Raw genomic sequence first — 11,889 nt, 5'->3', positions numbered from 1 at the left:
CTGCTGTGATTGGCTGCAGATCATGTGACCAGTGAAGGACCAATCAGAGCCTCCATTCTTACAAAGCTGTAAACAGTTTTATTATTGTGACATCAGAGCAGCAGAACCAATCAACAGAGCTGAAGGTACATTCATCAGAAACACCTGTGAGATCACTTGGTGCTACATCAAACCGTGCTGCGCAGTGATTGGCTGCAAATCGTCAGCTGGGAGGTGCAGACAGACATTCAACCAATCAGTGACAGGCAGCGGGTGTTTTCAGGGGGATCACATCTCAGTCTCAGCCAATAAGCTCTCACCGAGACCTGATGTCAGCAAGACTGTCGGGAGGGCGGAGTCTGTGGGTCAGAGGTGACAACATCAGATCAGCTGTAGGTCGACGCCCTCCAAGGAACTAAATGTTCATTTAACCCCCAGAACCCAAAACCTGAACATCTGAAGGAAACGACCTTTAAGAAGAAGGAAAATCCCACATTTATGAGCCTGAAGACAGTCCAGACGTTCTGACACTCCTGAACGCATCATGGAGGATGTTCTTCAAAACAATGAACCAAATCTGAGCTAAAAATCCTGAAACTTCATCAAAGTCGCTTCATTCTAGACATCTGAGCACCAGCTGGAACCGGGTTAGATTAAAACTGAGGAGCAGGTAGTAGGAGATCCATCCAGCATGGAGGAACATCTACAGATGGTGAGCAGAGGAGAGAGGAAACATCTGGAGATAGAAAAACATCTACAGCTAATGGTGAGATAGTAGGAGCTCCAGGAGAAACCAACTGGAGGTTCTAGAAGACGTCTCTAGATACGTCTTCTAGCACCTCCAGTCAGTTCCTAGAAACGTCTTCTAGAACCTCCAGTTGGTTTCTAGAAACGTCTTTTAGAACCTTAGTCAGTTTCTCCTGAAGCTCCTACCATCACCAGGACCTGGATGTCTGAGAACCTCCACAGAAGTCTGAGGAGTCAACATTAGTTCAGAGTTTAAACATCTGAGAAGACATGGTGGTTCCTGGTTTTACATTTTTGACAATAAATAATCAAAGAAAAGTTTCATTTCCTGGTTCCCATTGTTCTGAGTTCTACCACCAGAAGAATATCTCTGAGTTCTCTCTCCTTCTTCATGGTGTTCTGGTTCCACAGAGCTGCAGGACTTTAAAATGAGACAACAGCTTTTGTTTGGAGTTCAGAGAGTGAAACAGAAGATAGACTAGCTGCTTCTGTTTCTTTCCAGTGCTTGTGCTAAGCTAAGCTAAGCTAAACATGAGATGAACTGTTCCTCTGAGGAGGTGTATCTAGAAGCTGATGTGTCTAAAATGAGCTCAGAACCAGAAGCTTGTGTTTCCTCTGTGGTCCATCGTGGAGCTTCAGTCACACAAACGGCCAAATGATGAAGAAGCTGGACCACAATGAGCTTTAGGATGGAGGGTTTGGACCTGCTATCACCGGACAGAACCCCAAACCGATCCATCAGCCCGACCCACTGAGAGACTCCATCAGTTCTAAACAAACTGAAGTCCCAACGTCTCCTCCTGGATCAGAACCAGCAGATCATCTGAAGGACCTGACGTCAGGGAGGATGGAGGTCGCTGTGGGGTCCGTCCAGTGATAGCAGGTCCAAACCCACCAACCTGGACCTCATCATGGAGCAGCTTCATCCTGGATGTCCTCCATGGTTCTCCAGGATTCACTGGATTTCTACTAAAGATGTTCTGATTCAATCTTGAAGATCAGGACGTGGTCAGTCAAAGCTTCAGAACTGATAATCTGATCTTTCCATCACTCAGAAGATGAGTCCACCCTGTAGGAGGCCCACAGTGACACCATGCAAGTTTAGAAGACTTTCATCAAAAATGTTCTACTGTCAGTCAATAAAAGGTTTATTAATGGAATAAATTCATCACAATGAAGATTAATTTTATATTTCTGTTTTCATGAACAGACTCCTGGTTGGTTCCTCAGATGGTTCTGATCCATCATGAGATCCAGGAACTCTGCTGGTCCCAGTCTGAGTTCTGGTTGGAGGTCATTAAGTAGAACAGAAGTCTGTGTCTAAACTCCTTGAATGCTCTCTGCTCTAACTGTAGTCTGAGTGACGCCTCCTCTGGTCTCTACAGGATTAAACAGGAAGAGGCTCCACCTGGTGGAACAACCAGGAACTACAGCTGATCTACATTTACTGACATCATGGACAGAAAACGGGTTTACTGCAGTACATCCTACCATCTAGGACTACATCCTATCATCTAGTATGACATCCTATCGTCTAGTACTACATTTACCCTCTAGTTCCTGGGACCAGACTGGGGCTCATACTAACTATTAAAGGACAGATCATAACTCTCTAATCTGATGTGTTTCATGGTGAGGATTTTTCATGTTTATTTGATTAATGTCTGAATATTTATTGTTTGCTGACATTAAATCGCTAAATGAACATGATTTTGTGGAGATGAAATCAGAACCTGGAAGCAGAAGCAGGTTTGTAGACCACAGAGGAACCACAGTAGAAGAAGGCATGGAGTATTACTGATTAAATACTGATTATCATGAAGAGGAGTACTCGTTACCGACAGAAATACCAGTTTAACCAGTTTAACCAGTTTCACACTGCGATTATACAGAAAACAAACCTCCTACTGTCACCGAGGACACCTAAACACACCACAGAGGACAGAACCAGAGCTGGACTGGGTCAACTGGGACAGAAGCAGGTCCCTGTAAGACAGCCGGGACAGCCGTAAGACCATTTTAACTTGACCAGTGGAACCAGTGGGATGAATGGGAAACGTTTCCCAGTTATTGAGTCTCAGCTGGTTCTACTGGGTTCTAGGGGCCAGTTTAGAGAGTAAACTGGAACAGTCTGAGTGAGGACAGATTCTGGGTGAGGACAGATTCTGGGTGAGGACAGTCTAGGGGTGAGGACAGATTTTAGGTGAGGACAGATTCTGGGTGAGGACAGATTCTGGGGGTGAGGACAGTCTGGGGATGAGGACAGATTCTGGGTGAGGACAGATTTTGGGTGAGCACAGATTCTGGGTGAGGACAGTCTGGGGGTGAGGAAAGATTCTGGGTGAGGACAGATTCTGGGTGAGGACAGATTCTGGGGGTGAGGAGAGTCTGGGGATGAGGACAGATTCTGGGTGAGGACAGATTCTGGGGGAGGACAGTTTCTGGGTGAGGACAGATTTTGGGTGGGGACAGTCTGGGGGTGAGGACAGATTTTGGGTGAGGACAGATCCTGGGTGAGGACAGATTTTGGGTGAGGACAGATTCTGTGTGAGGACAGTCTGGGGGTGAGGACAGATTCTGGGTGAGGACAGATTTTGGGTGAGGACAGATTCTGAATGAGGACAGATTCTGTATGAAGACAGTCTGGGGGTGACGACAGATTTTGGGTGAGGACAGTTTAGGGTGAGGACAGATCCTGGGTGAGGACAGATTCTGGGTGAGGACAGATTTTGGGTGAGGACAGATTCTGAATGAGGACAGATTCTGTATGAAGACAATCTGGGGGTGACGACAGATTTTGGGTGAGGACAGTTTAGGGGGAGGACAGATCCTGGGTGAGGACAGATTTTGGGTGAGCACAGATTCTGTGTGAGGACAGTCTGGGGGTGAGGACAGTCTGGGGGTGAGGACAGATTCTGGGTGAGGACAGTTTCTGGGTGAGGACAGATTGTGGGTTGGACAGTCTGGGGGTGAGGACAGATTTTGGGTGAGGACAGTCTGGGGGTGAGGACAGATTCTGGGTGAGGACAGATTCCGTTTGAGGACAGATTTTGGGTGAGGACAGTCTGGGGTGAGGACAGTCTGGGGGTGAGGACAGTTTGGGGTGAGGACAGTTTGGGGTGAGGACAGATTTTGGGTGAGGACAGTCTGGGGGTGAGGACAGATTCTGGGTGGGGACAGATTTTGGGTGAGCACAGATTCTGTGTGAGGACAGTCTGGGGGTGAGGACAGATTCTCGGTGAGGACAGATTGTGGGTGAGGACAGATTGTGGGTGAGGACAGTCTGGGGGTGAGGACAGTTTAGGGTGAGGACAGATTCTGGGTGAGGACAGATTTTGGGTGAGGACAGTCTGGGGTGAGGACAGTCTGGGGGTGAGGACAGATTTTGGGTGAGAACAGTCCGGGGATGAGGACAGTTTGGGGTGAGGACAGATTTTGGGTGAGGACAGTTTGGGTGTGAGGAGAGATTCTGGGTGAGGACAGATTGTGGGTGAGGACAGATTTTAGGTGAGGACAGTCTGGGGGTGAGGACAGATTATGGGTGAGGACAGATTCTGGGTGAGGACAGTCTGGGGGTGAGGACAGTCTGGGGTGATGACAGATTGTGGGTGAGGACAGATTGTGGGTGAGGACAGTCCGGGGTGAGGACAGATTGTGGGTGAGGACAAATTCTGGGTGAAGACAGTCTGGGGGTGAGGACAGTCTGGGGTGATGACAGATCCTGGGTGAGGACAGATTGTGGGTGAGGACAGATTGTGGGTGAGCACAGATTCTGGGTGAGGACAGATTCTGGGTGAGGACAGATTCTGGGGGTGAGGACAGTCTGGGGATGAGGACAGATTCTGGGTGAGGACAGATTCTGGGGGAGGACAGTTTCTGGGTGAGGACAGATTTGGGGTGGGGACAGTCTGGGGGTGAGGACAGATTTTGGGTGAGGACAGATCCTGGGTGAGGACAGATTTTGGGTGAGAACAGATTCTGTGTGAGGACAGTCTGGGGGTGAGGACAGATTTTGGGTGAGGACAGATTTTGGGTGAGGACAGATTCTGAATGAGGACAGATTCTGTATGAAGACAGTCTGGGGGTGACGACAGATTTTGGGTGAGGACAGTTTAGGGTGAGGACAGATCCTGGGTGAGGACAGATTCTGGGTGAGGACAGATTTTGGGTGAGGACAGATCCTGGGTGAGGACAGATTTTGGGTGAGCACAGATTCTGTGTGAGGACAGTCTGGGGGTGAGGACAGATTTGGGGTGAGGAAAGATTCTGGGTGAGGACAGATTTTGGGTGAGGACAGTCTGGGGGTGAGGACAGTTTCTGGGTGAAGACAGATTGTGGTTGAGGACAGTCTGGGGGGAGACAGAGTTCAGCCCTTACTGCTGTGGGGGAGCCAGGTGAGGGGCTGGTACTTGTCTCTGATTGGCTGGTACTTGTCTCTGAGGGGCTGGTACTTGTCTCTGATTGGCTGCAGGGCGCTGCTGGAGGTGGGGCCTGTGGGGAGGGGCATGGCCTCCCTGTCCTCGTCCTCGTCCCCGTCAGACAGCAGGTCCACGATCTGCTGCTGCAGCTCTGGACTGATGTCGTTCTCGGCCAGAACTAGAACCCTCAGGCTGGTGGGGTAGTTCTCCACCATGTCCAGGAACACCTGCAGAACGTCAGGAGAACCGTAGTCACACCTGTTCATCCAGGTGATATCAGATCATTGTTGTTGTTTGTGTTGTTTTTTATGTTGATTGTGTTGTTGTTTATGTTGTTGTTTATGTTGTTTGTGTTGTTGTTGTTTACATTGTTGTGTGTGTTGTTGTTTATGTTGTTGTTTGTTAGTGTGTTCCTGTCTGTGTCAGATCAGTTTGGTGCTGCAGTGTCTCCCCCTGCTGGACAAACACATAAATACAAACTGACAGCTGGATTCTAACTGGGTCAGAACCTGGTACCACTGTGATGAGAGCAGAAGAAGAATGGGGCTCTGTGATTGGTCGACCTGTGCTGAGTGGTTGGTCAGTCCAGTTCCTTCCAGGTCCAGAACCTCCAGGGTTCTGCTGGACGCCACGGCAACTGCCAGCATTCCTGCAATCTGATCACCTGGAGACAGAACCAGAACCATCAGAACCATCAGAACCATCAGAACATCAGACCCAGAACAATCAGGTGTGTCTGCTGTTAGCCCTGCTGCTGCCGTTGTTGTTGTGTTTGTTTTGAGTTGTTGTTGTGTTGTTTTGTTGTTGTGTTGTTTGTTGTTGTGTTATTGTTGTTTTTGTGTTGTTGCTGTTATGTTGTTGTGGTTATGTTGTATTATTGTTGTTTTCGTGTTGTTATTTTGTGTTTTAGTTGTTGCTGTGTTGTTGTAGTTTTATTGTTGTATTATTGTTGTATTGTTGTCTTGTTTTGTCATTGTTTTGTATTGTTGCTGTTGTTGTCCTGTTGTGTTGTGCTGGTGTCGTTGTGTTTATGTTGTTGTTTTGTTGTTGTTTTGTTTGTCTTGTGTTCTTGTTTGTGTTGTGTTGTTTTTGTTTTGTTGTTTGTGTTGTGTTGTTTCATTTTTTATGTTTTTGTTGTTGTGTTGTTGTTGTGCTGTTGTTGTTGTGTTATTGTTTGTGTTGTGTTGTGTTTTTTACGCTTTTTGTAGTTGTGTTGTTGTTGTTATTGTTGTGTTATTGCTTTTGTGTCTGTCTTGTGTTTTTTGTGTTGTTGTTTGTATTGTTTGTTGTGTTGTGTTTTTTCAAAGTTCTTTGTTGTGTTGCTATTGTGTTGTTGTGCTATTGGTGTTGTCTTGTTGTGCTGTTGTGTTGTTGTTGTTGTGTTATTGTTGTCGTATTGCTGTCGTGTTGTTGTGTTGTTTTTACCCAGTTGGTTGTAGTCCAGGTTCAGAACTCGGAGCTGAGAGCTGTGAGCCACAGCGATGGAGAGACGAGCCCAACCTTTGGAGCTGATTCCTGGGTTAGCGCTCAGAGTGAGCTCCCTCAACCCTGCACACACACACGCACGCACGCACACACACACACACACACACACACACACACACACACACACACACACACACACACACACACACACACACACACACACACACACACAACGTGTGGTTTCAGCTACCAGAGAGAACACCCAAATGAACAGATGGTGTGTGTGTGTGTGTGTGTGTGTGTGTGTGTGTGTGTGTGTGTGTGTGTGTGTGTGTGTGTGTGTGTGTGTGTGTGTGTGTGTCAGAGTTAAATCTCCCAGAATCCTTTGCTGATGAATTCAGGTTAGCGGAGCCTGAAATAACGTCTCAGACATACTGCAGCTGAAACCTGAATGATGACATCATCACACCTTAGTCACACCTGTGGACCTATCATGGGATGTTGGTTGCTACGGCGACACCAGGTGGTTATACGCGACTTTAAGATGGCTGCTATGGAGTGATCCAGGTGGTTGCCATGGCGTTAGTAGGTAGTTATGTTGAGGTTGTCAGGTGTGCCTCAGAGCTCACAGTGGTTGCTATGATTACTGATGTGCTGTTGTCGCCAAGGCAGCACCATGTGGATGCTGGGATGTTGCTAAGATATTGTGGCTCTCAGCAGGGTGGTTGCTAAGGTGTTCCAGGTGTTACCATGGCGCTGCAGGTGTCTCAGGTGCTCCCTACCTGACTTTGCTCCATCTGGCGGCAGCATCCCACAGATCAGTCCCAGAGCCTGGTCTCCCAGCATGCAGTCCCCCAGGTCCAGGCAGACCAGCGTCGGGTGGGTGGACAGGGCGGCGTTCAGGGTCACCAGACCGGCATCCAGTAGGGGGCTGCCGTGGAGGCTGTGGGCGGGGCTAGAGTCAGACAAACCAATCACAGTGCAGCGGTTTGGTGACGTAGGCGCGTTACTCACAACAGCGTCTGCAGGGAGCGGTTGGTCTTCAGGGCGTCAGCCAGGTGTCGGGTCCGGCCCACGCTGGAGACCACGCCCAGGTTCAGGTTGAGCTGCGCGATGGAATGCGACTCTGCGACGCTGCGACAAACGCGTCCGAAATCACGGTCGGACAGCTGACAGCCGCGGACGGACAGCAGCCGGACGCTGTCCTCCTTCAGGCTCTCACAGATGTCCTGCACCTCCGCTGCCGACAGCAACTCACCTGTGATCTGGATGGAGGCCGGCAGCATCCTGGGACACCTGCAGGACAAGCACACCTGTCTGAAGCTCCGCTCCCTGCTGGACAAACACAGGAACTGCTTCCGTTTGTTTCCTTCAATAAGAAGCCAGATATAATCAATAGAAACTAACTGATCGATCACTTTGATCAGTCTCTTCCATCCAATCATAATAAACATAAACTGATAACAAATGTATCGCTCAGCTTGTAGAGGATCAATACTGAATCCCTTCATCAGTAGTTCAATAGTTTCAGCTCCTTTCAGTGATCAGCTGATCAGCTTCAGATGATCAATAAGCAGTGAGTAGAATGTATCGATTAGCAGCCGATCAGCTGATTGGAATGACCAATTAACCTGAGAAATGATCGATCAGCTCACGCGGGGGATCCGTCACACGCTGATGTCATCATTGGCTGGTCCTGCAGGCCACACGCCGGTTCCGACCGGCGGCGGACATCAGAGCGATTGATCCTGTATCGATTGTTGGGGTTCGACCGGTGGAGCGGAGTGGCGGCGGGTCGGTGCCCTGCAGCCGCTCAGGACGTCCGTGTATCGGTCGGTGAGCTCCGTGAGTCCCGGTGTGTTTCTGCAGGTGACCGTTACTACGGGACAGAGACAGGAGGAGGAGGCAACACTCCGACCAGAATCCTGGTACCAGAAACAGGAACAGACTGGAGTTTAATCCACAGAGATTGTAACAGACAGGTCATAGTTATTAAGTCAGAACTGTTCATTATTTTCATTCCAGACTCTTCCAGGTTCTTGTCTTGTTTTATTTTTATTCTCTTTATTTCTCTCTCTGATCTAAAGCACACTGAGTTGCTCTTATAGGAATAAATGCTGAAAATAAATAATAAACAAAATGGAGTGAAAAATGTAAGCTAGAGAAATGTTCCATTTATTTATATTAAACAGAGCTAAAACATTATAGCTTCATTTAGGACGTCTTAGTTGTGATTAAATGTGTTTAAAGAGCAGAAATAAAAAGGCTTTATTGTAGAACTTCCCCAAGAAAAACAATAAAATAACAGAAAAAACATCTTATCATAAAAGATCTTCATCGTTCAAACAGTGGGATATTTTAGTTTTTCTTTTCCTGATCAGAGTGATGCCTCCTGTACATCACACCACCTTTACATCTGTTACGTCACTTCCCTCTGAGTCTCGCTCTAATCCGATCTGCGTCGTCATGGAGACAAAAAGCTTTTTAAAATTGAACTTTCTATTGATTATTGACGCTTATTACTGATTAGTTGTGATTGATTATTATTGATCAGCTGATGTTTGATTAAAACAATAAAAGCCTGAATGAGGAGGAAACGGGAGAAAAACGCGCCAACTGCTAGACAAACATCTGGAGGACCAGGTGATACAAACAGCAACCTCACACCTGGTCAGAGTGACGTAAACCATGAGCGCAGATGTGTTTTCTTTCTTTAAAATGATTGAAATGAAGAGCAGCGTTTTAAATCAAACTTTAATGTTTAATGTTCTCTCTTCTTTAAATTAGTATCAAATTAATTAAATAAGTTCATTTATTAACAGAATAAATTACAATGAAAACGACATCTGAAATAATTCATCAAATAAGATTTATTTATTAATATTCTTGGGTTTTAAATTGTGGAAAAAATGTTTGCGTCACACGTTCAAATCTGTGTCATGACGTACAAGGAAGTGAGTGACCAGCGGCTGCAGCTAGCAGCGGCTAACGGCTAGCCTCAGCATCCGGAGCAGACAGACGGACAGGTAAGACACCTCACCTGTGGGGATCATTACTGTGATAGACAACAACAACTAGAGTTTAAAGGATAAACAAACGGAGAGAAACAGGCAGCAGTTAGCTCCGTTAGCCGTTAGCAGCTGCTGCTCTCCGAGACCGACTGGAGCTACAGGCAGAGCCGGGATAGGAGCCACAACCTGCGGCCTGCCCGGCTTCACCAGCCCGGTGAACCCCGGAGCTCCGGTTAGCTCCGATTCACCACAAACTGTTCTGTGTAGTGTTACTGCAACATTAGTACTACTAGTACTGCTACTACGAGTATTAGTACTACTAGTATTAGTACTACATACCTTTACCTCTCTGTAGTGTTACTGCAGTGTGTGTACTTTTACTGCAGTCTGAGTACTTGTACTGCAGTATGAGTACACGCAGTCCTGCAGCTGTTAGGTTCATGAAGTAAAACTACTGTCTACCTACCTGTCTCTCTGTCTCTGACCTGTCTGTCTGTCTGTCTCTCTCGGAGCTGTCTGTCTGTCTGTCTGTCTCTGAGCTGTCTGTCTGTCTCTGAGCTGTCTGTCTGTCTCGGAGCTGTCTGTCTTTCTCTGAGCTGTCTGTCTTTCTCTGTGCTGTCTGTCTGTCTCTGAGCTGTCTGTCTTTCTCTGAGCTGTCTGTCTTTCTCTGTGCTGTCTGTCTGTCTCTGAGCTGTCTGTCTTTCTCTGAGCTGTCGCTCTCGCTGTCTGTCTCTGAGCTGTCTCTGTCTGTCCTCAGCAGCGTCTCTGTGGATGGAAGTGTCTGCAATGGGACCAGAGCGAGTGTTTCCGACCTCTGAGGAGGAGGGGGGGGAGGAGGAGCGTCCTGTGGGGGGGGCGGTGTGGAGCGGGGGGGAGGAGGAGGAGGAGGAGGAGGAGGGGGGAGGGGGGTACTACTACCAGCCTCTGAACCAGGAGCCCAGCGAGGCCCCGGAGGATGAGGAGGAGGAGCGAGGAGACGCCGCTGAGCAGCTGCAACAGGTGCAGCAGCGCATAGAGGTAAGATCCACCTGGCGACAGGTGACCTCACTGTCTGGGAGTCGCCCGTCTCATCTGTGTGTCTCCCGCAGGTGATGGGGCTCCACCTTCCTGAAGCTCCGCCTCCAGATAGCGATGAGGAGGAGGACCCTGGGGGGGCGGTGGCTCAGAGGAGCCGCGCCTCCATCCCCATGGACGCAGGTGAGCCGCACACCTGTCCTCTGTTTGATCTGTCCCCTATCTCACCTGTCCTCTGTCTCACCTGTGTGTGACATCACTCTGTCCTCAGACCACGTGGAGCTGGTGAAGAGGACGATGGCGTCCGTGGCGCTGCCGTCTCTGGGCGTCCCTCCGTGGGCACGAGAAATCTCAGACGACCAATGGAAGGACGTGGTGCAGCACACGCTGCAAAGCCGGCAGAACGCCTCTGCCCTGCGGCTGCCACGCCGCAGCAACCTCCCCGGGCCCTGAACGCACCACCGCCTCTTCATCAACGGGCCCTGAACGCACCACCGCCTCTTCATCAACGGGCCCTGAACGCACCACCACCTCTTCATCAATGGGCCCTGAACGCACCACTACAGCCTAATCTGCATCATGTGACCCTGAACGCACCACCACAACTTAAACTCCATCTCGTAACAGGACAGACTTTGAATGCACCGATGTGCTGAGGAGCTTGAATGCACCGTGACCATTTCAGCAGTGCGACCAGACTCTGGGGGCCCTGAACGCAGCGTGGCCCCTTCAGGAGCAGTGACTGAAACACCTGGAAGGTCACCTGACTCTTATAGGGCTGAATTTGTGCAAACATCCAATCAAAGCAGCTGAAACAGTCATGTGACCAGTGGAGCTTCATGCTTTGTAAATAGAATTGTACATCAATAATAACTGAATTTCACCGTTTTACTGTTGATTAATTTTCCTGCTTTAAATCAGAACTCAGCTGTTATTGATCAGAACAAAGACCTTATCGATAACTTTTCTGATTTCCTCCTTTTGTTTATAAAACATTATTTACTGCCTAAAATGGATCAATAGATGTGATCAATAAAATCTACAAGTCGATCAGTTAAAGTTGTTTCTGATCAAGTTTTATAGCTAATGTCACTGACTTCAGCTTATTATTAACCTCCATGTGATTTTCTCGATCAATCAAGTTGATAAATGAAACAATGTAAAATAATTTATCAATCAGCTGTTTGATCTAAAATATGGATCAATGTTTCCTCATAAACTGATCGATTAGTTTGATCTAACAGCTGATTGATCATCAGTTATCAGATGTTGTTCTGATTGATTGACAGAAACAA

General features: G+C 48.1%; 2 protein-coding genes across 4 annotated transcripts; one reads left to right on the top strand and one right to left on the bottom strand.

Moving 5' to 3' along the window:
- Positions 1-55: 55 nt before the first annotated feature.
- lrrc73 (leucine rich repeat containing 73) lies at positions 56-8,472 on the bottom strand. 3 transcript variants are annotated; one of them, XM_035944992.2, is made up of 7 exons: positions 8,201-8,472; positions 7,584-7,865; positions 7,352-7,512; positions 6,570-6,692; positions 5,654-5,808; positions 5,104-5,371; positions 56-338 (listed from the first exon to the last, which is right to left on the bottom strand). In XM_035944992.2, exons 2-7 carry the CDS (start codon positions 7,853-7,855, stop codon positions 268-270), a joined length of 1,050 nt encoding a protein of 349 aa, XP_035800885.1. In that variant the 5' UTR covers positions 7,856-7,865; positions 8,201-8,472; the 3' UTR covers positions 56-267. The 3 variants fall into 3 exon arrangements, with proteins under 3 accessions (XP_035800885.1, XP_054874847.1, XP_054874848.1); XM_055018872.1 differs by having other exon boundaries at positions 8,225-8,472; XM_055018873.1 differs by having other exon boundaries at positions 5,708-5,808; positions 8,225-8,471.
- A 1,865-nt stretch (positions 8,473-10,337) lies between these two features.
- Positions 10,338-11,653, top strand: mea1 (male-enhanced antigen 1). The gene is made up of 3 exons (XM_035944994.2): positions 10,338-10,597; positions 10,669-10,777; positions 10,866-11,653. Exons 1-3 carry the CDS (start codon positions 10,352-10,354, stop codon positions 11,045-11,047), a joined length of 537 nt encoding a protein of 178 aa, XP_035800887.1. The 5' UTR covers positions 10,338-10,351; the 3' UTR covers positions 11,048-11,653.
- The last annotated feature ends 236 nt before the right edge of the window (positions 11,654-11,889 follow it).

The sequence above is a fragment of the Amphiprion ocellaris genome, chromosome 16 (assembly GCF_022539595.1).
Source record: "Amphiprion ocellaris isolate individual 3 ecotype Okinawa chromosome 16, ASM2253959v1, whole genome shotgun sequence".
In the NCBI taxonomy this organism is placed as follows: Eukaryota; Metazoa; Chordata; class Actinopteri; family Pomacentridae; genus Amphiprion; species Amphiprion ocellaris.
This window is presented reverse-complemented; position numbering and strand designations above follow the sequence as displayed.

Coding starts and splice junctions, on each gene's coding strand:
- mea1 (XM_035944994.2), top strand. CDS start 10,352: ATGGAAGTGTCTGCAATGGGACCAGAGCGAGTGTTTCCGACCTCTGAG. Junction 10,598..10,668: donor AGGTGCAGCAGCGCATAGAG/GTAAGATCCACC, acceptor TGTCTCCCGCAG/GTGATGGGGCTCCACCTTCC. Junction 10,778..10,865: donor CTCCATCCCCATGGACGCAG/GTGAGCCGCACA, acceptor CTCTGTCCTCAG/ACCACGTGGAGCTGGTGAAG.
- lrrc73 (XM_055018872.1), bottom strand. CDS start 8,256: ATGATGACATCAGCGTGTGACGGATCCCCCGC. Junction 7,513..7,583: donor CGCTCCCTGCAGACGCTGTT/GTGAGTAACGCG, acceptor CCCCGCCCACAG/CCTCCACGGCAGCCCCCTAC. Junction 5,372..5,653: donor TCTCATCACAGTGGTACCAG/GTTCTGACCCAG, acceptor GACGTTCTGCAG/GTGTTCCTGGACATGGTGGA.